The sequence below is a fragment of the Hipposideros armiger genome, unplaced genomic scaffold (assembly GCF_001890085.2).
Source record: "Hipposideros armiger isolate ML-2016 unplaced genomic scaffold, ASM189008v1 scaffold_967, whole genome shotgun sequence".
In the NCBI taxonomy this organism is placed as follows: domain Eukaryota; kingdom Metazoa; phylum Chordata; class Mammalia; order Chiroptera; family Hipposideridae; genus Hipposideros; species Hipposideros armiger.
In genome coordinates, this window is record NW_017732317.1 from 84,803 (window position 1) to 112,620 (window position 27,818).

Below are 27,818 nucleotides of genomic sequence, written 5' to 3' on the forward strand. Positions count from 1 at the left end.
GCTGCATGTCTCTGAGCTGTCACTGCAAACCTGTGGGCAGCAGCTCGATGTCACCTGTAGTGACACCTGTCTCCCTCCTGAAAGCCAAGGCAAGCCTTGTGTGGGCAGGCCCTGACCAGGGAGGACAGCCCCAGAGGCAAATTCTGGGCCCTTGTGGGGAGTAAGCTCCAGGCAGGGACTCCCTATATAAGGTGGTTGGGCTCTTGTTGTGGAGTGGCTGGAAGACCTGTGTGCATGGAGGGTGCCAAACTGCCTGGCAGAAAACATTTTGGGGAAAATTGTTTTCTCCCCCAATACCCAGCTTTTTGGAGCTACAAGCTCAGATTACTTTTTTTAATGCTTTTAATTTTAAAAGGTTTTTAAAAAGAGGCAAGTCCATGAGATCACCTGCTTACATGACTCTTGTCTTGTAATGAACTTTCTGGACTTGGTCCATTGTGAGAGGTTTTTAGGATGAACATCTCATTTGACTATTGAGTGGACATAAAAATGAAGAATATTTAAAGAAAAACAAAAAGCATTTTACAATTCTACAGTTATTATATGATTTGAGGGAAACACACCAACCAGGCTTATGTGCGGTTTCCCCCAGGATACCAGGGCCTGTGTCACTGCATCAGGTCTATTCAGGAATTCTCCCCGGAGCAGGCAATGCTTCATCTAAGCCCTGCGGGAAAAGGAGACCATCAGGCCAGACCCTCACCATCCCCTGTAAATCTCTGGCAGTACATGTGTAAGCCCATTTTACAGAGCAGAACACTGAGGTCCAGGGCTTTCAGACTCCTCCCTGTCCCAGCCTCCCTGGTTCCTTCCCCCAAACTGTGTGCTCCTGGCTGCAAATCCAGATGGGGGAGCAAGTAATGCAGGGAGGCCAAGGCTATAATCAGTTCCTCGGGTGACTGTGCCTCCCTGCCAGCTACCCACATGTTGCCTCCACTGAGGAAGTCATATGCCCTCCCTGATTCACAGACATGGCACAAGCCTTGAGGTTACACAGCACAGAACGGCTCTGTCAGGGCAGGGCATCATGGAGGGCTCCCTGGGGGAGGTGCCTGAGGCCTGAGGGCAAGCAGACACCAGCTTGGCATAGACCAGGCACTGCTCCCAGTCTGGACCAGGATGTGGAGAGCCTGGGCAGCTAGGAGAGGGGACAGGTGGCAGGGTGCTTAAGTTCAAACACTGACAGGTGCTGCATGGCCCAGCTCCATGGTGCTGCCGTATCTTTGACTGGGCCATGGTCTTGCTTGCCTCAGGAGGATGGTAGAACCTTCTCTATTCCTGAGACGCGAACATCATACCCTGGGTATGGAGAGGCTTGTGAGAGCCATGGTTTCTGCCATGGATAGGGAGAGAGGAGAAAGGGCGGGGGTGTGGCCCAGGTGGTCTGTCGTCCATGGTGGGTCAAGTGCCTTCCCCTTTCCGGCCTCAGTTTCCCTCACTGCACATACACAGTCAGCGTTGCTGGCACTCTACAAGATTGTGCCATTCCAAGAGGCCCTGGAAAAGGTGGTAGCCCAGATTAAGGTTCACATCAGCTGAGGTTTCACCTCCAGAACAAGCCCCAGTGCCTCCTGCTGCTTCTGAAGATGGCCTAGGCAGCAAGTGGGTGTTCTGAAGCATGACAAGGCATATGGTTTCCTGTAGCATGTGACAGAGGTCTCAGGCCACCCCCAGCTCCGTAATGGTACAAATGGAGATTGCCATCACATGCTTGAACGCCCAGAACATGTAACCAATCACAGATGGCCAAGAAAACATGCTGTCCCCCCCACCCCTTGATACTGTCTGTTATGAGCTGAACTGTGGTGTCCCCCCATCAAATTCAAGTGCTCAAGTCCTAACCCTCAGTACCTCAGAACATGACCTCTATCGAAAATCGATGCAATCAAGTTAAAGTAAGGTCATTAAGATGGCCCTATTGGGACTGGCGTCCTATAAAAAGTGGAAATTTCGACACAGAGATAGAAATGCACAAAGGGACAAAATGACCATGTGAAGACTGCAGTGATGATGCTACAAGGAACTACCGGAAGCTGGAGAGAGGCCTGGAACAGACCCTTCCTAGTGCCTCTGGAGGGAGCACAGCCCTACTAACACCTTGATCTTAGACTTCTGGCCTTCAGAACCCCTGAGACAACACATTTCTGTAGTCTTCAGGCTGCAAGTCTGTGGTACCTTGTTACAGCAGCCCCAGAAAGCATACCCACCCTAAATGGCCAGGCTTGAATCCAGCATTTGGGGCTCCTGGAGACCTGGGACAGAACGTGGTGGTGTGGGCAGCCTGCAGGCAGCTTCCACCAGCTCCATCCTGCAACTCAAGGGCCACTCCAACCTCCTCTCCCAGTCGTGTCTCTGAGCCTACAGGCAACTGCCCTCAGCACATCGGTGTGCACAGGGGGCCAGACCCAGTGAGAAGGTCACTAGTCCCCTAAGTGGGCTCCTGGCTATTTGGCAGGGAATTCTGGGATCCTGGGTCCCTGAGTGTGGTCTGCAGGGGTCAGGGGTCACTGTGGGCCCTGCAGATTCACCTGGCTTCCTGATATGGCAGATAGGACACACATGCTTGGTTTCACATCAAGGGAATTGAGGAAAGTCATCAGGTGTGGCCCACAAGTCTGAAGTGGGAATAAGATACTATGGGGTGAAACCAACCCTAACCCAAGGAAGGGGGAGACCCCTCACCTATCATACTGAACCTCAGCTTCTATCTGGCTCAGAAAGTCGGTGTGTGTGTGTGTGGGGGGGGCTGCTGGAACAGGGCTCCATGGTCCCAAGAGACCACCTATCTCTTCACTGCCTTAAGCCAGGCTTTTCAAAGCCAGTCCTGTCCACCAGGCCACCTTCCCAGACCTCCTGGGCCAGCCACACTGGTCTGTCCCTCAAACTTTCCCAGTGTTTACATCTCAGGGCCTTTGCATCTGCTGTTTTCTTTGCAAAGACGCCCCTCCCCCGTCCCCCCAGTTCTGCCAGGGGTAGGAGGTCACCTACCCTCAAGAGCTGTCCCGCATGCCCTGCTCAGGTGTCTGTGGTCTGAGATCCTCCTCAGTGGTGTCTTGGGCAGGGTGCTGCGCTTGGGCTGGAAGGGGTGAGGAAGAGGCGGGCCTCTGCAGGGGGAGCAGCGCAGGAGGGGAGTAGCCAGGGTTCGCGGGTGTGTGCGGGTGGGCCCTTTGCCAGACTCCGAGGGTTTGAATCCTGCCCCCATCACCCAGGGTCCATCAGTGTGTATCTACAATATCTACACCCACCTCTGACGGCCTGGCCCACAGTGACACAGATGGAGTCCACCTGTACTGCTCATCGAGGATATCTGGCCAGGGGAGACCAGGCTGGTCAGAGAGGTGGGGGCAGAGGGCACCACCTGTGCAAGGCCCTGGAGGGAGACTTCTGGCTCCGCTGGCTTTGCCCCCTCGGGGATTTGGGCTCCCGCGAGTCTGGCCCCGCCCCCAAGCTCACGGGGAGGGTAGTATTCTGGGAGGGCGTACCCAGGATGCCCGCCCTGCCGGCAGCTGTCTGGACAGTCCTGCGGACCGCCACGGAGCGTGCGGTAATGCATCGGAAGGCCACGACCCTCCGCGGCAGGGCGAGACCCGGGGGCCGCTCAGGGGACGCCATACCCACCCCGGGGAACAGTACAGGTGAATGCCGGGGCCGCGAGCGGGGCTCTGTGCCCTTTTACCAGACGGGAAGGCCTGGGGTGGGGGTGGGGTGCCACACAGCCAGGTCTGCAGGGGTCAGGGGTCACGGAGAGGCGGGAGGTGTACTACCGGGGTGGGGGATAAGGGGGTGCACAGCCAGAAAACCGTGATGGGGTGGGGGGGACGCGCAGCAGGAGACTGACCAGAGGGCGAACCACCCGACCCTCTCCGTCCATCCGGCGCCCCCAGGAAGCAGAAGCCCAGCGGCAAGCGGCCTGAAACCAGGCGCCCGCCTGCCCAGGTGCGCGCCCTTTCGCGGTGGGGGCCGCTGGCTCGGCAGACGCGCCTCGCTGCGGCTCTGGAGGAAGTCGGTAGACGTGGGGAAATCTGAACTGGCCTCGCCTTGCGGGGAGGTGCTCCGGTTGCCTAGCTAGCTCCCCAGCCCCTCTTCACTGGTAGGGAAACTGAGCCTAGAGAGAGAAGCGACTGCCCAAGGTTCCGCGACAGCCGAGCCTCGGGCTGTGGCTCTGAGAGTCTCCGGAAGGAGGGGAGGGCTGGCTATTTTACTTTTCGTTTGACTTCCATTGTGTTCTGAAGAGTTCACCTCCGTGTCCGTGTCTTGGCTCTGGTGTAGATAACGCGTCTGAAGACCCGCTTTCCTACGCCGGATTTGTTCCAAGAATGCGTCTAAAATCTAATCCTTTTAGAAACGCAACCAAACCCAGACCATGTACCCTAGCTGTCCTGGAGGCTCACTTTAGTGGACACTTTAGCGCGAGGGTCTCAGGGCACCTGTGCCCCAGGCCAGACGTAGGGTTGAGCTCTCTGCACAGGTGGAAGCCGGGCCTGGAGGGACGGACTGGCTCAGGTCCTCCTCCCTCCCCCGGGGGCGGGCGGGATGCAGCCAGTCCTGATGGAAACAATGTTGCCTGCCACCTGGATGCACTTGGGGTCTGGCTCCTTCTCAAATGGGGAAACGGGTCCAGGGAGTTAAGTCACCTAGTAGGAGCTGATACCTGCGCTGCCCCGTGGGTGCGTTTATTTTATTTGACACCTCAGGGCAGCCTGATGCACAGTCCCGAACTGGATGCTTTGCCTGAGCACGCTGGGGAGGTGGGTGCAAACCACAGGTGAAGGGACTTGCCCAAGGTCAGCCAAGGCCAGGGGGGAGGGGCTCTGGCATGTTTGCATACAAAAGGTTGTTTGCTGAGGTCTCCTCTGGAGGAAAGAGGGGCTCAGAGTCCCATCCCTGCCCTCTTGCCTGCCCCCGCTTAGCCCCAGCCCTGCTTCTGACCGCTGCAACTCAGCCTCCTTCAGAGGTGAGCCCTGGGGTTCCAGCCCATGAGCGCTTCCCTGAAATTTGAGGTTGGAATCCCCCCTTTGACCTGGGGTGTGTCTTTGACTCTGTGCCTCAGTTTCCATGTGTGCTAAGTGGTGGGCACTGTCTACCTGCCCCCAGGCTGTTGGACAGGACAGGCAGAGCCACCACCCTGGCCTTGGTTGTTATGCTCTGGTGTAACTCCTCCAGACTCCACTACTCCCTTGCCCCGTGGCCCCAGTCTCTTGGGCTGTGAAATGGACGCCCACCTCTCCTTGTGGGGCTGTGAAGGTGATACCAAGCTAAAGTCCAGCTGCCTGCCACTTGCAAAAGTTAAAAATTGAGAGTCATGGTTGGTGGAAAGAAAAGCAGGTATATTCAGAATGCCAGCATTCTGGGAGGATTGCGGACTCCTGTACAAAGGCCACCTCCCCCTGACCAGTCAGAAGGTTTTATAGGCAGGTAAATGGGAAAGAACAGAGGAAAGCAGGCCTCATGGCTAATGGTTGAGAACTCATCTGCTGGCATCTTCTGAGGCCTCAGGTATGCCTCAATGTTATCTTAAATCTCAATTTCCCTGCAAAAAACTGCTAGGGAGTTGTGATCATGGGTCCTGACACCCCACCCTGGCACCTGAGGATTAAAGAAGCTGCTCTTTTCAGGTTCAGATGTTTGTTAATTAACGAGGTAATGGGTAGCCTTGAAAAAGGGAACAGAGCTCTTCAGTTAATCAGTGGGAGGAGAAACAAAGAGGAAACAGCTGAATATCAGGATGGATCCAACTACAAACTAGCTAAGCTTAATGACATTGATCTACCAAATTTCACCCTTACAAAGCGATGGGTGTGAAAGTCCTTTGCAGACAGTTTGGCACTGTCCAAAATGTAGCAACAGGGTGTATGTTTTTCCTCCAATCTGTAAAATCGGCACATAATTCTGCTCTTCCTGAAAGTCAAGCCAGATAGACGCATTGTCCTGAGGTCTGTGTCCTTCTCTCATCTCCCATGCATGGCTAGTGAGGGGCAGGTCCGGGGAGGCTGGCTCAGAGCAAGATTTTAAGTATTTGGTGAATGGCTGACTGGGAGAGGCTAGGTGCCCAGCCCAACATGGAGGGCCCCCTCCCACACAACAGCTTCAGCACTCCCTGATTGCTGAGATTGTCTTGGAATGCGGCCATGTAAGAGGAGGAATTGGGGTTTCAGCGGCCAGAGGTGACCTCCCCCCATGCACACAACACCCTGTACCCTGGAATGACTGCAGGGCAAGGACCCGGAAAGGGGACAGCAGGAGGACCACCGGATGGTGAGGGCATGCTTTGGGCATCCTCTCGGCTTCACTCCCGCAGCCCTGCCATACAGATATCCTGGGCCCATTTCACAGAAGAGACATCAAGGTCTAAAGCAGCGGTTCTCAACCTTCCTAATGCCGCGACCCCTTAATACAGTTCCTCATGTTGTGGTGACCCCCAATTATAAAATTATTTTCGTTGCTACTCTATAACTGTAATTTTGCTATTGTTATGAATCATAATGTAAGTATCTTTTTGTTTTCTGATCGTCTTAGGCGACCCCTGTGAAAAGGTCGTTCGACCCCCAAAGGAGTTGCAACCCACAGGTTGAGAACCGCTGGTCTAAAGGGAGCAGAGGGAAACCGATTGAAGCCTATGTGCCCCGAGGCTGACTCTGGCCTCCTGCCAGGGTACAGGCAGACCTGCTGGCTGAAAGCAGCTGCCAGAGCCTCAGTGTTCTCCCCTGAGAGATTTGGAGTACACTCTTCCTGGCTTGGAATTAGCCTGGTTCTGTTCCGGAGGAGAACATTATTCATGGGTATGAGCTGACCTATCATTAGGGTAGTGCCTGGGAGATTTGGGTCTAGGCTATGGCCAAAGTCCAGGCTGGCAATGGCTCTGAACTCCGTGCCTGCCCTCCATGGGGAGAGGAGATGAGCTCAGCGAGGGCAAGTGTCTTGCCTGAGGACGTGTAATCAGGGCTGTGGGCTTCCTGCATGTGGCTGTCTCCACAGCAGGGGTCTTGGAGGTTCCACTCTATAGACCTCGTGTGTGCACATGTCACCCTTTTGAACTGTCTGAGAAATTCTTTCTGAGGCTTCTCCTTTCCATCTGGGAAAACAGACTCAGAAGGAGGAAGTAACTATTTGGTCGCACAGGGATCAGGCCGGGCACCAAGCTCTGGGTGGGCTGGCCAGTGGCCTGCCTCTCCCCAACGATGGCCAGTGTGAAAGGTAACTTATTTGCCTGGCTCCCAGCTAATGAGGTCAAGGTTTGGGAGCTGTGTGGGCTCCAGGAAGGAGGACGAGAAGAACAGGCCCGTGGTCCAGGTTTCCAGATAAAAGATTAACAAGCAAGACTTGTTCTCACCGCTGCTGGCCAGGCTAGCTGGGGGAGGCTGGAGCTGGGAGCAAGAGGTGTGGGAGGGAGGGGCTGTGAGTGAGATGAGGTGTTGGATATGCCAGGGTGGCCCTGGTGGGCAGGTCTGCCTTCTTCACTGTCCAGTGAGCCCATAAGTGTTGTTTTTGGTTTGTCTCTTATTTACATCAAATCTATTCCCTTTGTTTTTTGTTTCCTCTCATTTGAGATTTATTTGCACATAGTGAAAAAAAGGGGTCCTAAGGGGTACTGAGGAAAAATATCCCCAAGGCTACAGAGTGCATTGGTCCAGCCCAGGAATGGCTAGGGAAATGCAGCACCCAGCGTTCTGCGGTGTGGGGCTGCAGGGGGTTGGGCCGGGCCATGCCCAGGCTGGAGGGGGGAAGGCTGGGGCGGGTGGGTATCTGTGAGGGTTTTCAGAAGGAGAGGGAGAAAGTGTGGTTTGCTTCTTAGGCACCAGTGTGGGGAGGGGCTGTTGGGGGCCAGCAAGGGGTGTCTAGGGGGCCAGGGGTCTTCAGGCTGAGGGATCAGTGAGGGTGTCTGGGGACTCAGCAAAGGATGGTTTGGGGTCCCCAGGCTGGGGATGGGGGCAGAGAGGGTTGTGGGGGGAGGAGCTCAGTGAGGGGTTGGCAAGGGTCTGCAGGCTGCGGGGGCAGTGAGGGGTTTCCCGGGGTCTCCAGAGAGCCAATGTCTATGTGGCTGAAGCCCCCATAAGCCCCTGGCACTATGCCACCTCCTCGCCCATCCTGACGTGGATCACCGGTCCTGTGGAAAGTTCTGATGAGGGTGCTGCTGGGGTGCACCTGAGGCTTTGGGCAGGTCTGTGGGTCTGAGTTTCCTCATTTAGAAAATGGGCTCAGCCTTGAGGAGTTCTTGCTGGCTCTCCAGGCCTAGGAAGGGATGCAGGAGACCCCATCAGGGCTTGGGGGGGACAGGTGGAGGTCTCCCAGGTGCTGTGGACTGGGAGGTTGGGACATGGCCTTAAGCCCCTCCTGGGGAGCCTCCGTTCCTGAGCTCTAAGGTCTCCATGGGGTGGTGTCACTCCTCCCATGGCCCTAGAGGGCTCAGGTCACCTATTTTGCAGGTGGGGAAATTAAGTCTGAGCAAGGCGAGGGCCGGGTCCAGGACCTGGGGCCACAAAGTGGTGGAGCAGAGTCAGACTGGGTACAGAGGGGAAAGGGGGTGTTCTGAGCTGGCCCACCATAACAGAAGTCGACCTCTGGCCCTCCAGGTGGGGGAAGGTTCCAGGAGGTCACACTCACTACAGAGTAGCCCTAAGCAAGGGTTCCTCTCGTCCCCCATCCTTCCTTACAAAGATCATTTCATCAGACCTTCCGCTTTCCATTTTGAGGGAAGACCTGTTCAAACAGCACACCTCTACTAGGAGCAGGGTCTTCTTGGCTCTGGTGGAAGTGCCAGGGAGGGGGAATGGGACCACCTGGAACCCCCACCCCCCTGCACTTCTGAGTCTCTGGGGGGGACTGTACCGCAGCCCCTCTGTGGCATAGTTTTGGGGCTGCCTTTCACTGGGCTTGTGCCCCAGTGAAATTTGTCATGCCTTTTCCATATCACCCCTTACCCTCCCACCTTTATGAGGCTCCAGGGCATCATGGGAAGGTGTTAGTTCTGTCCTTTCAGATGTATGACCCCTGTGGGTAGTGAAACACTCTGTAGTGCCATCTGGACCACGATGGGTGCAGCATGGGATGTGACTGGACAGTTGTGGACGCTAGTCCTCTCCCCACTGCCTTGGATACTGCAGGCACTCTTTCTGAGATGACAGTGGTGGTTTCCTGGCTGGGGCTGCACGTCATCTTGGTCAGTCCCCGCCCCACCTTGCCCACTGCTGCATTTACAGGTTGGTCACAGGTCCATAGTGGCACAGTGACTGGGTCACCAGCAGGCACGTGTGGCTGCAGAGCTGGCATGCTGCCTGGCTTCCTCGAGCCTCTGCTCCTATCTAACTTCGATAGAAGGGGCTATAAGTATGGGTGTCACAAGCTCAGCAGAATTTGGAGGAGTCTGGGCTGGGCTCTGGCAGGGAGCAAGACTAAGTGCCACCTGAACCCTGGCGGGCGTGGGCTTACCAGGTGGTTAGTGGCATGCAGCAATGACACGCAGGGTTTTCTCCCCACATTTTTGTAACCACACCCCCCAGCTCGATCCTACCCTTAACATGTCACTAGGCCTGCCTCACCACATTCCTTGCTACCTCTTTGTGTATCCCTCAAGGCTTCTTACTTTGTTCATGTGCTAGTTCTATCTTTAAAGGATGAACATGAATTCCTCCCTTTCTCCTTTCATTCATTAGGTGCTGGTGTGTGTCCTGGGCAGACAGCTGCAAGCGCCCTCAGAGCTCTCATGCTTGTTCACTGTCTCCCCCAAGGGGTCTCCCTTGCCTGGGGGCCACATGGGACTGGGGAGAAAGAAAGAAGGTGCTTAGCTTCAGAAAAATGGAGAAGTCACAGCTCTAAATTGAGGACTAGGAAGTATTGGCTGCCTGGCGATCCTGGGGAAAGGGCCATGTGGCCAGCCTGTGGCTGTCCTGCTGTGTCTACCCGGTTTCAAAACCCCATGTCCACCTCCCAGCACATGTCCAGGTCCACAGATCCTGGAGAAGAAAGGAGGTTCTTCCTGGGGTGGTGCTAATTAGCTCTTGTCTGTTAGGACATTCATTCATTCATTCATTCATTCATTCATTCATTCATTCATTCATGTAATCATCCATCCCTGCTCTGGTGCCTCTGGAGACAGAGCATGCTATTTACTTAGTTAAGAGCCCAGACTCTGCACTCAGAGTTGGTACCCACTGCACCACTGAGCTCTGGGTGACCCAAAGCCAGCAAGGGTAAGTGTGGGATTCTGGGAAGTGTCCTTATGGGGACATGGTTGGTGCTGCATCCTCCTCAGCCTTTCTCCCTGGGGCTCCCAGCTCAGCCCCCTGCTGTAGGGCCAGACAGCCTCTCAGGCCCGCCCTACCCTCCACCCCAGGTGTGTGTACCCCTCTCCCCAACCCTCACCAACCTGGTGAGCTGTTTGTCTTTTTCATCTTGACAGAGCTAAGAGGCCCAAAACAGTATTTTGGGTTTCAAATTTACATTTATTTGATTGATAAATATTTCCCCTGAATTTCTGATGGCTTTATAGCAGTATAATTCACGTACTGTATGATTCACCCATTTAAAATGTACAGCTCAGTGGCTTTTAGTACATTCATGGATATTTGCAACCATCACCACCATCAATTTTAGGGCATTTTTCATCACCACAAAAAGAAGCCCTGCCCCCCTTAGCAACTACCATTCCCCCTCCTCCCAGCTATTACTAATCCATGTTCTGTCTCTATGGACTTGCCTGTTCTGGATGTTTCATATAAACAGAGTCATACAGTACATGGTCTTTTGTGACTGGCCTCATGCACTGAGCATAATTTTTTGAAGGTTCATTCATGTAGTGTGTATCAGTGCTTTATTTTTATGTCCAAATAACATTTCATTGCTTGGATGGACCACATCTTATCTATCCATTCATCAATTGATGACATTTGGGTTGTTTCTGCTTCTTGGCTGTTATGAATCATGCTACTGGGAGCATTCAGTATACAAGTTTTTGTGTGGACTTGTGTTTTCATTTTCTTTGGTTATGTAGCCAGGAGGGGCATCGCTGTGTCCTGTGGTAATGCTTTGTGTAACTGTCAGAGAGATTGTCAAAGCAGCTACCGGGTAATGTCCCCACCACCTGCATGTGTGAGGGCTCCTGTCTCTGTTTGTCCTGGGTACACCTGTCTTTTTCGTGTATAGCCCGCTGGGTGGAGATGAAGGAGGCCTTCCTGTGGATTTGACTTGCATTTATTTTCCTGCAGCTGATGATGCTGAGCGTCTCTGCATGTGCAGGTTGGTGGCCATCAGTAAATCTTGAGAGAAATACCTATTCATTCAGCTCTGTTGCCCATTTTTAAATTGGGTTATTTGTGATCTTATAATTTAGTTGTAATAATTTATACATTCTAGATACAAGTCCCTTATCAGATACATGATTTGCAAATATTTTCTCCCAGTCTGTAAACCTTTTTACTTTCTTGATTGTGTTCTTTGAATTACCAATGTTTTTAACTTTGATGAAGTCCAGTTTTTTTTTCTTTTGGTTTTTGGCTGTTGGTATCATATCTAAGAAACCATTGCCTAATCCAAGGTCAGAAAGATTTATCCCTATTCTTTCTCGTAAGAGTTTTATAATTTTACCTTTTATATTCATATCTTTGATTCATTTTCAGTTTATTTTTGTATATGTGAGGAGAGGTCCAGTTTTATTCTTTTGCATGTAAATATTGTTGTCCTAGCACCAATTGTTGAAAATCAACTCCCTTCCCATTGAATTGTCTTGGCACCCTTGTCAAAGATCAAGGGACTGTAAATGAAGTTTATTTCTAACTCTCAACGCTGTTCCATTGACCCTATGTCTGTCTCTGTGTCAGGATCACTCTGCTTTGATCCCCATAGCTTTGTGGTAAGTTTTGAAATAGGGAAGTGTGAGTCTTCCAACCTTGTTCTTCTTTTTCAAGATTGTTTTTGTTTTGGCTATTCTAGGTCTTTTGCATTTCCTTATGAATTTTTTTTTTAGGAGGAAGGAAATGTTTATTTTTCGTTAATCTTTTGGATGCAATCACCATAGTTTTTCAGGTTTAATTTAGTGGCAAACTTGATTAATAACACTTCCAGGAGTTCATAATTTCAAGGCTAAGTTTCTAATTAAGGTTCACTTTAATATAAATGAAGTTGTTGCAAAAGGCTAAAAGTGGCCTGACCTCTTAAAGGAAAATATAAATGATGCAGACTTTAGTCTTAGTAGCATAAGGATACTCCAGGACTGCAAGGGTGGAGAGAAAGACCTTCACTGAAGCTCAGAAAGAAGTACCGCTGTTTTCTTCTATAACATGTGTTTTGGCGGTTACACGCTGGTATGAATGGGGCAGTGTGACAGCACTGGCATACACGATGCGTGCTATGAGCTGTGCTGAAGGAGGTGGTGGTGGCCATTGCAGGCACGGGCAGGGGTGGCTGCCAGGTGGCACCTCGGCTACCTCCTTCATAGAGCAGCAGGAGGGCTTGCTTGGAGTCCCCAGATGTCCCCCCTTAATCATGAAATAAAGAGAGGTGGCAAATTCTTCCTAAACTCTCTCCTAATATTAAACAGGTCGATCTCACTCCTGGAAACCATCTGTCCAGCTCCCTTCATAGCATTGTAGGGAGTTCCTGCAAGGTAGGCAGGCGGGTGTGGAGTAGATTTCACAACAGCAAGGAGTAGTTGCTCCAAATTACCAGAAGTCTCTTGGTCACTGGTTTCCTCAATTTGAAATCTTGGTATAGTCGTGCATTTGTCAAACACCTTTCTCACATGAGACGCACTTAGTGTTGCAGAGATGGTAATAAACTCTTCTTCATCATCCCCCACTCAGCTCTCCAGCCTGAAACAAAGCCTTAGCATCTCATTCTACCCGCACCTCATCAATGCCAGTGTCAGGGTCTCTGTTAGCCTAAGGAGAACCACCAGCATCCCCTGGTGGTACCCCGGGTATCCCCCACCATGTCACCCCCCAGGCTTGAGCTGTATTTTTCTTCATACACTTGCTTTATGGCTGTCAGTTTTTCAGGGGTCCAAGAAGCAATAGCTTCTGTCAGTACTTTTTCATTGTCCCAGCTCCCTTAAGAGCATGCTTCAGTTCATAGGTGTAACACAGCCAAGAGGGTTTCGACGGGGTAGGTAGGAAGGTAGAAGTGAGCAGAAGGAGCGAGCTAGCCCAGTTGGGAGGCCCTCGGCAGCTGCTCTCACTTTGGGACACAAGCATCTTGCTTGCTCAGCAGGATATTGAAAACAAGATATATATCCTTAGAAGAAGGAAAAATGCCAAGAGGGAGAGAAACCATTTGCTTATCAGAATATACATCCTACTTCTCAGGACCATTTTAATGAGCTTCTCAACTATTGGGTTGTTGGAAAAGTCATGATGTATTTTTTATGTTTTTTGTTGCAAAAATGTGTCATGACTTTTCCGACAACCCAATAAATCATGGGAAATTAACGGGTTCACTCTTACACCCTGAGAAACAACCTTAGGAACCAGAATGCAGGACAGGGCAATTCAGCAGGGAGAGAGGAAGATAACAGGGAGCGGGGAGGGGCATGGGGGGAATGGGAGGGTGGGGTGGTGGTGGTGAGAAACTATGACACAACTCTACCCATAGAGATAAAAACCCTCACACAGTGTAAGGAGAACCTGCTTCCCTATCTTGGGTCAGCCCACTCCATGTCTCTGAGTGTACTTGCTTTTACTAATAAACTTCTTGCTGTTCTATGCTGCACAAACTTGTCTCTTGACTAAATTCTTTCCTTCAAGAAGACAAGAATCGAGTACAACATCATTCTCTGTAACGGTTTTATCAGAGCCACGATCACTTTTTCAAACTCTCCAGTCAGTTTGGATTGTAGGTCGCCCAGAAGCTCCCTGCCAAATGGCTTTGGAAAGCTGCAGCAGTGTCCTGGGGCATTACTTGAGGATGTCAGCAGTCAGGATGTTCTCCTCATGGGCGCCCAGACCTTTCATGGCCTCTGGAGGAGTTTCTGCGTCAGCCAGCTCAGCACATCCCGGAAGTCCATCACAGTACCTTTGAGAACCTGTGCTGTGGCGAGTGCTTGGTCAGGAGGGGGGATGCTGGCCAGACGGAGGGATCAAGTGCCAAAACCCCCCTAAGAACAGCAGGGCGCAGGCAGCGGTGCCCGCCCCTGGCTGGTGGGACGTGGGCGTGGAGGGCCTCCTCGTGGATCTTTAGGAGCAGTTTGCCCATTTCTGCAGAGGCAGAGCTGGGACGGTGCGGGGCCCTTGCTGAATCTGTAGAGCGGAACCATACCACTGTCCTCTGACTCATGGGCACAGGCTGTTTCCATTTATTAGGCCTTCAACATTTCTCAACAATCCTTTGTCGTTTTCAGAGTTTGTCTTACACTTCCTTTGTTAAATCTATTCCTAAGTAATGTATTTTCTTGATGCCCTTGTAATTGGAGTTGTTTTCTTAATTTCCTTTTTAGTTTGTTCCTCGCCATTGTTCTGAAAATAGCATGGGTTTGCAGGTGTGACCTTATTTTTTTTTTTTTTTTAAGATTTTACTGGGGAATTGGGGGAAGGGGAACAGACAAGTTGCTGTCCTTATGTTCTTCCGTCTAGTTGTGGAGGATGTTGCTTCACTGGCCCAAGTTGGCACCATCATTGCGCTCTTCCCGGGCGAGGCCGATCAGTTGCCAGCTTCTGGACGGCCGCTCACTGCGGCTGCTTGCTGCTCACGCTGGCTGCTGGCTACACACGCTGGCTGCTGGCTACACACGGTAGCCCATGGCAACCCACTGCCACAGGGGCTGCAGCCTATGCCATCACAGGCGACTCACGGCAGCCCAGCTCCAGGTTGAGCTGTTGTTCAGCATCTTAGCTGTGGAGGGCAGTGTCACTGGCCCTCATATGTGGGATCCGAACCGGGGCCCTCTGGCATCCCAAGCCAGTTCTTAACCAATGCGCCACTTGGCCGGCCGTGCAGGTGTGACCTTGTAACCTGCAAGCTTGCTGGACTGGTTTATTAGTTCTCATAGATTTTTAGCAGGTTCCTGGGGATTTACTGTCCTCTAATAGAGAGGTTTTGCTTCTCCATTTCTGATATGGATGCCATTTTCTTAACTAGTTGCCCTGCCCTTTTTCATGTTGTGAAATTTGTCATGTCTTATTAATATGCGAGTGCTGTTTACATGTATGTTGCCAGTACCCACACATCTGTAGTGGGCTGCAGTGCTCCCCAAACCTACCTCTTATGCGCTGTTATATTAGAATTTTCAGTGCTGCATCCACTTCTGACTGCTCCCTCGCTGACTTGGGTGCTGGGCATGTCGGCCACCTCTCTGTGTTTGTTTCCTCCTGTTGAAATGAGGATAATAATGATTTCTTCCCTGCCGCCCTCCATGATGGTTTTGAGTGCTGCACAAGGTCAGGAATGTGGGTGCTGCTTGACCAGATCAGATCGTTCTATCAGATTTGCATTGCTGCCATGAACAGTGATGCTGATGACAGGCAGACACCTGCAGACGGAGGCCCGGACCCCCAGCCACAGGGTGCGCTGGGACGTGCAACTTCTACCTCATCACCTTCTTGCTGGTGACCCTTGGCATACCATCCAGGCTTGCTGTGCCTCAGTGTCCCCATCTGTAAGAGGGAAGTGGCCACCTTCCTCACAAGGCTATAACAAAGCAAAGCATCCATTCGGTACCCAGTGTGGTTTGTGCTGATCCAGAAGTCGGCCCTCCACAAGGGCCCCCCAGGCTCATACTCCACCCCACATTTCAGCCTGGTGAGGCCCCCCACAGCTCCTTGGTGGGGCAGAGTTAGGGTGTAGACTAAATGCTGCTTGGCAAAGCACAGCCGAAGGCTGGCCCTCCTGTTATTACCCACGTGAGGGGCTTGGGCAGCCTCTGCCTCTCTGATGGCAGAATGTGTGGCCAGGGCTGAGCCTAGCTCTGCTGCTGCCCATTGGCACCCTCGCACTGAGTGGGTCAGGGCAACATGGCCAGGCGAGGAGTGGCTTGGCCTCCCTGAGCTTGGGGCTGGTTGTCTGGCAGCGTGTGAAGTGCTGACATGGGGTGTGTGCAGCCCTCCAGAGTGACAGCCACTGCTCTGGGCAGTTCTGGGTGTGCCCTGTCCCCACACCTGTGTGAAATGGGGTGCTGTACATTCCACAGTGGAGCTCCCCACAGCTGCTTCCAGGTGGACCTGGATTTGGGGGGACACTCCAGCCTACTACAGATGTCCTGGATATATTTTTGAAAGCTTTGTTGGTTGTGGATTGAGAAAGATCCAGGTAAGTTCTAAGATTTGGGACTGAAGCAAATAAAGATTGCAGACTAACATCGGAGTTCAAGTGGGGGGAGGCCAAGGAGCAGCAGGTGGGAGCATAGGCGCTTGACTGGGTCATGGGGGGCCATCTGAGTGGGCAGTGGGCCATCTATGCCCAGCATGCCATGCAGGGATCCTGGCTGGAGGACAGGTAAAGAGTCGTCTCTGATGGGTGTGCCCTCTGCTGGGGGAGCCAGCCTCTGCTCCCCTCTCCCCCATTGCTCCAGCTTTGGCTGCTGTCTGCTGAGGATGTTGGCTGCTGGGCCCCCCAGTCAGTGTGTCTGCTGGCACAGTCCAGACAGCCCGCATACCCAGTTTCCGTTCTCCGAGACTGAATGCTCTGCCTTCATGCACCACTAGTACAGTCAGTGCTCAAAATCAGAAAAAAACAGAAAAGCAGAAGGAAGAGCCTCTCCTACACTCAGGCTGAGGAGGCATGCTGGGGACCATCCATAGGAGCTTCATTCTGAATTCTCCAAACAGCCCATTCACCCATCAGCAGGGAATAGAAGTAAATAGGGCACATGTATGCATGTAGCCCAGTGCCTCCCACATTGTGCCAAGCAGGGCAAACCAGACAGAAAGGGCACATGGCATGTGTGCATGTGTGCCAATGTGTGTTTGCACATGTGCACATATCTGTGGGCCTGTGTGTTGAGAACATAGGCTGTAGCCTCCTTCCTTGCCTTGTTCTGAATTTCTGCCCTATAGCATACGAGCTGTATGACCTCAGGAAGTGAGCTAACTGCTCTGTGCCTCAGTTTGCTCACCTGTCAAGTGGGGAGAATGATGGTTCTCCTTCAGAAGGGGTATGCAGATCCATGAGTTAATGTGTGTAAAACATGTGGAACAGCATCCAATGCACAGTAGGTTCTGCATAAATGCTAGCTGTGGTCATTGCTATTATTTTATAAAAATGCTTGCGATTGCCACTTCATCTAGATTGTCTCTCCGTGTCCTTGTACCAGGATGTTGTAACATTTTAGGAGGCCTTGCTGAATTTCATTATCAGGATGTACCTAGATTTATTGCACCCATTCCCACAGCTGGAGACGTAGGTGGTTTCCACTTCTCACTTTTCTATGTGCTCTGAGGCAAACATCCTGGTGGTGAAATCCTGGCAGCAGATTATTAATTTTTCCTTTGAATAAAACACTTCAGATGAATGTACAACATAAAGCTCTTAATACGTTTTACCAAACTCCATCCAGAAAGTTTGGGTCTGCACCCACCAGCAAAGTCCCAGAGGAGTTGCTCCCAGGCCCTTGCTAACTTTGCACATGGTCCTTTTTTTTTTTTTCCTTTTTCACCTTTTGCTAATTTTGAGGCGTGAAATATTAACATTCATTTCAATAGGCATTTCTTCAGTTACTGTGAGGGCAAGCTTTTTTTCATGTGTCTTGGTCATTTGTATCTCTTGTGAAATGCTTGCTCACACATCAGCCCATTCTTTTTCATTTGGATATTCAGCTTTATTGTGTAAGATCTCTTTATAAATTAAGGATGTTGAACCTTTGTCCTGTGTTCTCCAAATATCTTTCCCTAATTTTTTCATCCAAGTTTGTTTTTCAATATTAGAGAGTAACAAAAATTTTTGCTTTTTACTTTTCATGTAATCACATGTGTCGATCTCTCTCTCCTTTTTCTTTTCTTGATTCTGCCTTTGGACCTATGCTTGGATAATCACGATGTATTTGCTTTTCTTATCTTCTGATCCGTGTTTCTTTTTTCTTTTTTCTTTTTTGTGCGTGCCAAGCTTTGCACAGCATTTTTCCCCCCACAACTATAAAATCTACCTTTTATTGATTCGTAGGTGTGAGTTACATTTTTTTTTTTAAGAATCTCCTGCTCAGGATTATTTTTCTTTCTTTTTTTTTTTACTTCAATTTGTCTCTTTTTTAAAAAATATTTTACCCATCCCCCATCTCCCTCTTCTTTGGCCACCATCAGCTTGTTCTCTGTGTATATGGGTCTGTTTCTCTTTTGTTTATTAATTTGTTTTGTTTTTTAGATTCCACATAGAAGTGAGATCATACAGTATTTGTCTTTCTTTGTCTGACTTATTTCACTTAGCGTAATATTCTCTAGGCCATCCGTATTGTCTCAAATGGCAAGATGTCATTTTTTTTTAATTGCTGAGTCATATGCCAGTGTGTTTCTTTTTCAACGCTGTGGTCTTCAGAACTTTGAGAGTTGACATAATGTAGGGATCAGCTCTGCATTTGTCCCCAGGCCACTGCCTCTGTGGCTGCTACTCCTGGTGGTCTGGGTGGCTGGGTGACTGCTAGAGGTCACATGGTTCTTGAGGCAGCGGCACCTGTCCCAGGTGGGGGCTGCTGTCCAGCCCCTGCCCTCCAAGGTGGGATTCTCATGCTATCCTCTTTTTCTCCCTAGGCACGTGCACCCAAGTGCAGCCGCCCCCAAGGGGTACCCTCCAAGTCCTTCATGGTGATGGCACTGCTGTGGGAACTGTCATCGTGTTCCGCTGCCCCACAGGCCACCAGATGGTGGGATCCAGCCTCCTAACCTGTGCCTGGAAGGAGAGTTTTGCTGCATGGTCTTCAGGGACCCCTGTGTGCAAGTGTGAGACCTGCTCCTCCTTAGCTGCCCCCAGACCAGCTGCTGCCCTGAGTGGGAGGGGACCTGCATCTGTCACATGGACAGCATGTGTGTCCACGAAGGCACAGAGGATGCTGAGTCACAGCTGGGCCTCTGTGTAGGGTCCTGCTCCCAGTGCTGGTGTTCCTCCATGTCCATAGAGTAGACTCAAGTCCTAGCAGCTGCTCCAAATCACAGGACTGCCACTGACTTGGCCTGTCACCTCCAGGAGGTTATTTGTACTGTCTGAGCTGGCACTTATCTATTCTATGGTCATTCATTCTTTTATGCATGCATGTGGTAAACCTTAAGATGATACTCCATATACCAAGAATTCTAGAGCTGTGGACACTGAGGGCCAGGATGCACCTGGCATTAGGGCCCCAGTCTGGGGGAGGAAATGGTTTTCTAGTTGTATTTGTTGTACAAGGTGTTAAAGGATAATACCCAGTACAGCATTTTTCAAAGGCTACATGTATTGTGTTAATGTGTATTGTGCAATAAAAAGCGCTCAGTGGTCAAAACAGTTTGGAAAAGCCCAGGCTAATAGGCTGCAGGACTTCTCGGAGCCTTTAAAATGCTCATGTGCTAGGTTAATCTCTGAGAAGTAGCATATCTATTAGGATTAGATCCCAAAAGACACAAAACCAAAGATAGCAGGAGTTAACCAGAATAATAGGGGCTATGGAGCTTTACCTTACCGATAGCCCTCAGATCGGGCAGTCCTAGGCTCATTTGGCGCCCCATGGTGGTGATCCAGGCCCTGCCATGTTGTGGCTCTGTTGGACGTGACCTCAACTGTGTGATCCAGGATATTGGCAACTGTGTTCCAGGTAGTTGTGACAGGATTAGAGGCAAGACAAGGAAGGCTCTTAGAAGTTGTCCTGAACCCCTTCCTTTTGTCCCCCACTGGGCAGAACATGGTCATGTGACCACATGTAGCTGCAAAGGAGGCTGAGAGATGTAGTCTTCAGTCTGGATGGCCAGTGTCCGGCTAGGGGATGGGACTGGGGAATATGAGTAGTATCCACTACTGGGGAGATATGTGACATTGCTCGAATTAGGATCCTGGGCCTCGTTTTCCCAGGACATCTTTTGGAACCCAATTGAACTAGTTCTTGGCACATAGCCGAGGTCATGCAGCTGATATCTGGAGAAAGCCTTTGACCCCAAACTTGGGCATTTTCCTTGCTTTTTGCCTTCCTGGAAAGTGACCAGAAAAGACACATAGGCCCCTGAAGAATTTGCCTACTCGGGGCATTGTGAAAACAAACCAAGGGCTTTCTGCTGTCATCTGCCTTGGGGGCTTAGGCAGCAGTGGGTGAGAGCCAGAGTGGCTCACTGAACTCCATGTCAGAGCTTTTCCCAGTGTGCCACTATGAGCTCCTACACACCCTCCAAAGCCCTGCCCAAACACCCCCTTCTTGGGCAATCGTCTTCTGGGATAGCCTCACCCCTACAGCAGTTTGCACAGACCTTCCCCTTGGCCACCAGCACCTCCCTGCCTCCCCTGGGGAATGGGGCTTCCTGAAGGCAGGCTGGGTGACTGCTGCTGGGCCTGGGTGAGCCACTCCCAGAAGCTGGTCTTGTCTCCCTCGCAGCTATGATAGCCCATGAGACCTTCGGCTTCAAGGTGGCCATCATCGCCTCCATCGTCAGCTGTGCCATCATCCTGCTCATGTCCATGGCCTTCCTCACCTGCTGCCTTTTGAAGTGCGTGAATAGGAATGAGCAGCGACGCCTGGACAGGTGTGGTGGCCCTGCATGCATCCTCCCAAGACTTGGGCCTGCACCCTGAGCCCTGACACCCCAGGAGCCAGCAGCACCCCCCGCATTGCCCAAGGGGTGACAGCACCCTCAGCAACTCGGGGCCTCCTAAGGGTGTCCAGGAGCTTGGGGAGCAGCATTGCCCTATCAAGAGCTGCCCCACAGCCCAGGCTGGCTGCAGAGGGGTCTGTCAGGGTTGCCCCACTGCAGCCGGGGCTTGGCATCCTGGTTGTGGAGCATGTCAGCAGTGGGGGGCACGTGGGCCACAGGTCCACAGGGCTGGTCATCCTGTCATCTCTGGCTGCCGGGTGTGCATCCTGCTGTGTCGGGCATGTGGGGCTGACTACAGCCTGCAGACAGTCTGGCCTACCACCCGCTGCCTTTTCACTGTAATTTGTCTTTTGGGGGGTATTTTTTTTAATTGTGGTAAAATATTTACAACATAAAAGTTATCATTTTAACCATCGGTAAGAGCACAGTTCAGGGACATTAGTACAATTCACTGTGTTATGCCTCCATCTCTAGAGCTTTCCACCACCTGCTTTGTAAGTAGAGTGTTCTGGTGTTGCCCCATCATCTGAGATCACTTTGGCCTCCAGCGGTAGAGCTAAAGAGTGGCACAGGGGCTATGTGGCTCTAAAACCCTTGCAGGGGGCGGATGGCTTGGTTGCCCACACACGCAGCATCCTCGAATCTCTCCCCAGGACTGCCCAGCTATGGCTCCAGCTCAGAGGCGAAGACTTGGAGACGGTGCAGGCTGCCTACCTGGGCCTCAAGGGCCTGAGTAACAATAACGGCAGCGACTCCAGGAGCCAGCCCGGCCAGGCGCACGACAACCACAGCTTCACCACGTGGGCACGAGCCTGGGGGCAGTGGGGCTGTGGGTGAGGGCGGGGCCCCTGGCTGGTCAGGCTCACCTGGGCCTTAGATCTAGGCTGCTGGTCCTGCTAACACCGTAGCTGACCCCGCACACTGGCGCCCAGAGCCTCCACCCACCCCACAACTTTATTCAAACCTGTGGAGAAGGTGAAGCTTCTGGACATGAGTGTTGCCTTCACCAGCACCCAGCCAGGCTCCACAGGGTGTGTGTGGACTTGCTCTGTCCTCCCTCCTGCCTCTCTCTCCCTCCCTCAGTGCACACACGCACACATTCTCGTAGGCACCTTTCTGACTAATGAGTCTAATGCTGGCTGAACATGGACTGCAGATACAACACCTCCCAGAGTTCTCACCAGCTTTGCACTTGCGCCCTCTGACCCACAGTCATGCATGGCGCTGGCTGCTGGGTCTCTGGGCTCCTGGAATGGAGACAAGCTTTTTGTCTTTGGTGGCTGGCTGGTGGTTGCCTACAGAGACCTTGTTCTGGACTGCCTGGCATTGGCACTGGCCTGCGTTTCTGTTGCAGGTGACGTGGTGGTGCTGGTGAGACATGGGTCAGGGGTCAGGGGCCATGGGTCAGGCCGGCCTCACGAGCATGTGGACTGGGGTCTCTTGGCCACGACATATCCATGTTAGGTGATGAAGAAGGGACTCTGCCAGGGGACTCTGCAGCCCCATGACCTCTGACCTGGGCCTCAACATCCATTGATGATCCTGCTGAAATCAGGTTTTGCCCTGGGGGTTACAAAATTGTGATTTTAATTCTTGTGATTCTGTAATTTTTTTCTGTGTGAAGTGAGGATGAGTTTTGTTTTGTTTTGTGTTGTTTTCGCATTTTGCTGTTTTTGTATCGCTATGAACGTATCGGTTTTCTTTTCTAAAGCTTTATTTGGGGGAAATTTCACAAATATGCAGAAGCAGAGAGAATAATATAGCAGGTCTCTTGTCCCTGTGTGCCATCCTCCGTGGGCACCATTCTCCAAGCTGTCTGTCTGCAGTTTCCTGTGGGCTCCAGCCTTTCCCTGGTGGGAGCCCCGCCTCACGGGCTGTGCCCTGCTCGTGCCTCTCGCACTCTGAACACCTCCTTTCTCCCACAAGATGTCCTGGCCCATCTAGTACTTTCTCTGCCTGTACCCCAGGGTGGCCGCCCCTCTAACAGCTGGGTGGAGGGCCATACTCAGAAACCGGGCCTGCAGCGCACAGGCAGATGGCCTGTCCCAGGGAGCCAAGTGCTTGCCTCAGCTGTATGACAACTACTGCACCTCTGTTTCCTCACTTGCATGGTGAGGATCTCAGCAGTGCTCACCTCCCAGCCCTGTTGAGGTGACTGGAGTAGGGTCATCTCAATGACTGCTAGCTGCTGTTGTTAATTCTGCTCTTCTACCTGCTGTGCAAATAAGGAAACTGAGGCACAGGAAGTGGCCACCGGTTTGGGATTGACATAGGTCTGTCTGGTCCTGTGTCCACATGTGACACGCTGGGCCTGGCCTACAGGAGGAATTGACTCCTGTCTTCCTCCCTCAAGCTTCAAACGTTAGGCCTGCTTTGCAGTGGCCATGGCAGGTACGCTGCTGCACCCTTTCCACGTGACATGACAGGTCATCAAGTTGCCCTGGTGGCCAGGGGCCCCAGATGCTCTAGATGCTCTCGTGCTGGTGAGACCCTCCCCAATTGCTCTCAGGTTAAGGCAAACATTGGTGCTTAGAGCTGTTTTTCTTTTTTGCGATGACATTTTGGGGTGATCCTAGGAACAGACTGGTTAGGCCAAATAGTCTGAATATTTTGATTACCAAATTCTTTAGGGACCCAGCACAAGTTAGTGGAGCCGTTTTTACATCACTGAGTGTTAATACCATGTTTCCACTTGTTAACTTAGCAGGTCACACAGGTCGTTGTCATCGTGTTTCTGTGACTAATGGTGAGGAAGGGTATTCTCCATCTCTTTGCTCCCCAGTCACTTGCATTGCTGATTTTAGTCACTTCTGTTTGCTTTGCTGACTTGCCTGCTTATGCTTCTCTCATAAATACTAGGATCTCTGTGTACCGTGTGGAAGGGAGCTTTATTCCTCAGTTGCCTGCAAGTACTTTCCTTTTCGTTTTAGTTATTATGTTGAGGTGGTCCTTGTCATACAGATTTTTTGGCAGGTTTCCCCCACCCTGTGACAGGCCCCTCCCCATTACAGACCTGTGATAGATTGTCCCATGTCTCAGTTGGGAAGAGCACCAATGGAATGTGGGGAACAGTTGCTGCCTCTCTGGGCTACATGGTGTCCTGGACCAGGCCCCAGGCCAGCTCACAGTGGCTGAGATGGGCTATGGACTCCAGGGGTCCTATGCCACTCCCCAGATGCCTGTTGCTAGACCTGGAGATTTGTTCTCTCCCTCTTATGGCTGGCACAGAGCTATGTAGGGAACTGTGTGGCCACCTCCCCTAAGGAGTGGGGAGGCTGCCATGAGAGGCCCCTGACAGAAGGCTGGCTTGGGGGCCACTCTGAGAGTAAGCTATAGTCAGTACAGCTCAAGGTAGGAAGTAGAACATGAGGCTAGGGTAGCCTTGGGGTCAGAACCCCTCCTCCCCCCCCAGCTCAGTGGGGACTCAGGAAAGGCGGCTCCCACCCAGGGCTGCACAATTACATGGAGGCAAGGTCCCCCAAGTCCCCAGGACCTCTGGCTCCCAGGCAGGGACACTCTGACTGCAGCCCAGGTGCCTCAGGCCTAGGCAAGGCCCAGGTGCCTCCAATTCTCCCACTTACTGGTGGTAAAATTGTTATCAGCAAGACAAGGTTTGCCCCTTGACCTTGCTTTTTTTCATAAATGCTTCCCAGGACTCATAATGGGCCAGGTGCTGTTCTAAGCTCTTCCAGATATTCCCTGTTCTATCCTTAGGGGTGGGCACTGTTCTTATCCCATTTAAGAAGCTTGTCCAGAATCACACACAACCACTAAGCGTGAAGCTGGGTTTAAACTCAGGCTATCTGGCTCCATAGTCCACAGACTTGCCCACTAAGCTATCTTTCCTCTTCACCAATTCATTAATTGATTCATTCACTTATGCATTGCACCAACAGATAACATCTTAATTCCTACTACTTCCTAGAGCTTTTCTGAGAATTAGGTGTGGATGGGAACAGAGATCCAGGAAGGCTTCCTGGAAGAGGTGATGCCTGAAGTGAACACAATGAGAGAGCCTGAATTTGAGGGAAGGAGAGAGACAGCATCTTAAGGGGAGGGAACAGCCCTGCGGATGGCTGGAGGTGGAGCAGCCAGGCAGCCTTCAGGGAGCAGAGGCTATCGCAAGGGGTAGACAGGGTGGGCCAGGTGGGGTCAGGCAAAGGTCTGATCAACCTGGATATGGGTTGGTTTGTGGTTTGGTGGGTGGAGGGGGTGGGGCACAAGGGAACTAAAGATGTAGAAGGTAGGTAGGTGATCTGGCCCCAGACCACCAGAGGACAGCCTGGTAGGAGCAAAGTTGTTCCCCTGGATGTTCTTGGTCTATCCTGGTCTGAGGAGGCAGCCTGAGCCCTATGGTTTGTACACACTCTGAATAAGCCCCCTTTTTAGACACAACCCGGGGAAGCCCCTTCCCTACCCCCACCTTGGAAGGTAACTCGATAGGGTCCCCCAAGTCCTTGGCCTCTCCTTGGATCACCCCCCTCACATGGGTGAGGGGCCTCCTCAGGCTCAGGGCCACTCCAACAGGAGGGATGGCTGGGGATCCCTGACCTCGGGGCAGCCGTCTGCCCCAGGCCCACTGAAGGCTGGGGTTTGGGAGCCTGGAGGCCTGGCATGAGGGTGGGGTTGGGGTTAAATGGGGTCCTCTCTCTTCCCCCACCTCACAACTTCTCTCCCTGCAGAGATCTTGAGGGCACCCAAGAGCTGGCTGGTGTGGCACGTGGCATGGAAAAGGACCTCTGGACCCCCAGCAGCCCTGCCTGCTCACCTTGGGCCCAGGTGATGGTACACACAGCGAACCCAGGGCAGACCCTGCCTGCGCCCAGGCCCACCGTGGGAATGCCCAGACAGCCCATGACCCATATCCCAAGGTGATCGAGACCCAGGCTAGAGCTACTTTTCACGCTAGGAGGACCAGGCCGACCCCACCAGCCGGCCACCTACATCTCAATACATGTCCAGATCAAAATTGGTCAGTGAAGTCAGCTCCCAGGTTTAGGGATCCCTCAGGGCACCATCTTAACTCTGGAGCCTGGGGACCCCAACGGAGAGCATCCTGTCCCTGGGGAGCCCAGCTGTAGCAGTTTTTATAGACAAGCTTCCTTGAAACTACCTCTGAGGTTCACAACACAGCTGCAGCCCTCCCTCCAGCCAGGCGCTTTTAAAGAGACAGGACATTTTAAGCACATCTAGTTTTGCATAGCAGAGGAAGAGGGCAGCTAACCTCAGCAATCACAGGGATGCGTTTTCCTCCACAGGGAGGGCTGCCTGTAAACAGGGACCCAGGTGGGTGCTGCATCCGTTATCTGTAAAGTTGTGGTGAGGGGTGTGAAATAAACAATTCTAATCCTGAAAAACGCAAAGGTAAAAAAAATCACTGGCTCGATTTTCAATCCCTGCATAACAAAATCTCAAGCTAAGTGGCCTAAAACTACAGTCCCTTTTATTACCACTAGGAGCTCTGGACAGCCAGGGCTCAATGAAGCAGGTCTTATGGGGTCCCTATCATGGTGGCTGCAGGTGTCGTGGAGCCCCTCCCGTGGTGACTAGCTCTGGGTCATGTGGAAGGCTGGCTGGCTGGCTGGCTGACTGATAGACACCTTGGAGTTGCTGCTGGCTGTCGGCAGAGACCTCATGGGGTAGTGGCACCTTGAGTGGCCTGGGCCTTCTCACACCATGGTGGATGTTTCCATGGTGAGAGTCTCAAGGTGTGAACCTTGCCTTTCAGGGAAAATCATGCCAGGTCACTGCTGTTCAACATGGGAAGCAGCTGGACTCCACTTTTGGGTGGAGGGAGTCCCAAGCATGGGCAGGAACCTTTAGAGCCATCACAGTCCCCTAACCTGTCATTTGTTAGTGCAGTTAGCCGAAAAGGTGCCATGTCTCTTTCCCCCAGCCCCACTCCCTGAGGGGAAGGCTGGTGGGAGCCCATGCAATGTACCTGTGTATACACACCCCTCAGGTGTGACTCTAGACATTGACTCCATCTAAGATTACCTTGGGCTCATTGCACAGCCCCGTCTTCTGAATGGACCCACCCTACCTGTCTCTCATCAGCAGAGCCTATGTGTGTCCTGGGCCAGTTAAAATCTGACCTCCAGTCTCCTGTGATTTCTGGTGTGACCTGTCTAGCTATTGAGAAAACTTGATATGGTTTGTCCCCAGACCCTCCCTGCTTCCTGCCTGAAGCTGCACTGACTAGAACTAACTCTGACCCAAGAAGTCACTGCCTGGAGGCCCTGCAGCCATGTTGGGGCCATGAGGAGGGGAGCCTGACGAAGAAGAGCAGGTTGTCCTGAAGGAGCCCACACTGGCCCCTGAAGCCACATCTGTTGTGTTTTTCATCACTTACAAACATGTCCTGATACAGGCCACACAAAGCAGTCCATCTATACTGTGATCCCTGGAAAGCCACCAGCGAGGGTCGCTAACGTCCTTTCTGTTCTGGGGTGCTTTTCTGTTGATGGGTTCCAGAGTAGGATCCTGAGGCCAGAGATTATGCCTGTGGTGCTCACTTAGGCTTGCTGGTTTTCACTCGTGCTCCTGGGGAGACCCAGCAGGGACTCCAGGTAGGCAAGCTCAGACCCCGCCCTCAACCAGAGCAGTGTGTGGTGTGCACATGGTGGGGTACCCCGCAACTCTGCTCTTCTGGCTTTTCCAGGAGCGGTAAGGGAAGTCCTTTAGCCACCTGCCTGCAGGCTCAGCTGCAGAGGCCAGGCAGGGGTGGACAGCCGCCCTGCTGCATTGATCATATAGAGGGTGATATGGATCATATGGAGGATGTCATAGCTCTCAGAAACCACTTGGCTCCTTACAGGGCTCAGCAACTCCACCAAGGGTCAATGCTGATGAGAAAAGGCTCTGAGTTCCCCTCATCCTCAGCGCAAGTGAGCCCCACCAGGCCCTCTCCATCCTCCAGCCCTCATTGGGAGGAGGTGGTGGGAGGCTGGGGGGCAAGAAGCCTGCCACGAGGGTTTGGCAGTGCCTGCAAGGGGAGACGGGTGTTTTGTCCTCAGGTGCCTGACCCTGGGCTGCTGGACCAGAGGACAGGAGGATTGGGGTGATGTGGCAAAAGGAGGGCAGCCCCATTCTGCTGTAGCCCCCGTGAGCTGAGAGTCACAGAGACTGGCATCCAGA

The 27,818-nt window shown here is 52.2% G+C and overlaps 1 protein-coding gene and 1 pseudogene across 2 annotated transcripts; one reads left to right on the top strand and one right to left on the bottom strand.

Moving 5' to 3' along the window:
• The first annotated feature begins 3,501 nt into the window (after nt 1-3,501).
• Nucleotides 3,502-26,028, top strand: SUSD3 (sushi domain containing 3). Of its 2 annotated transcripts, none has more exons than XM_019630957.1 (5): nt 3,502-3,635; nt 18,660-18,848; nt 20,465-20,612; nt 21,335-21,514; nt 25,364-26,028. In XM_019630957.1, exons 1-5 carry the CDS (start codon nt 3,548-3,550, stop codon nt 25,554-25,556), a joined length of 798 nt encoding a protein of 265 aa, XP_019486502.1. In that variant the 5' UTR covers nt 3,502-3,547; the 3' UTR covers nt 25,557-26,028. The 2 variants fall into 2 exon arrangements, with proteins under 2 accessions (XP_019486502.1, XP_019486503.1); XM_019630958.1 differs by having other exon boundaries at nt 21,335-21,481.
• Nucleotides 7,854-15,264, bottom strand: LOC109375543 (annexin A5-like; annotated as a pseudogene).
• Nucleotides 26,029-27,818: the final 1,790 nt, after the last annotated feature.

Bases quoted from the DNA above. Each gene is read 5' to 3' on its own strand.
- SUSD3 (XM_019630957.1), top strand. From the start codon at position 3,548: ATGCATCGGAAGGCCACGACCCTCCGCGGCAGGGCGAGACCCGGGGGC. The intron at 3,636-18,659 runs GTGAATGCCGGG...TTTTCTCCCTAG, and splicing joins CACCCCGGGGAACAGTACAG to GCACGTGCACCCAAGTGCAG. The intron at 18,849-20,464 runs GTGAGACCTGCT...TCTCCCTCGCAG, and splicing joins AGGGACCCCTGTGTGCAAGT to CTATGATAGCCCATGAGACC.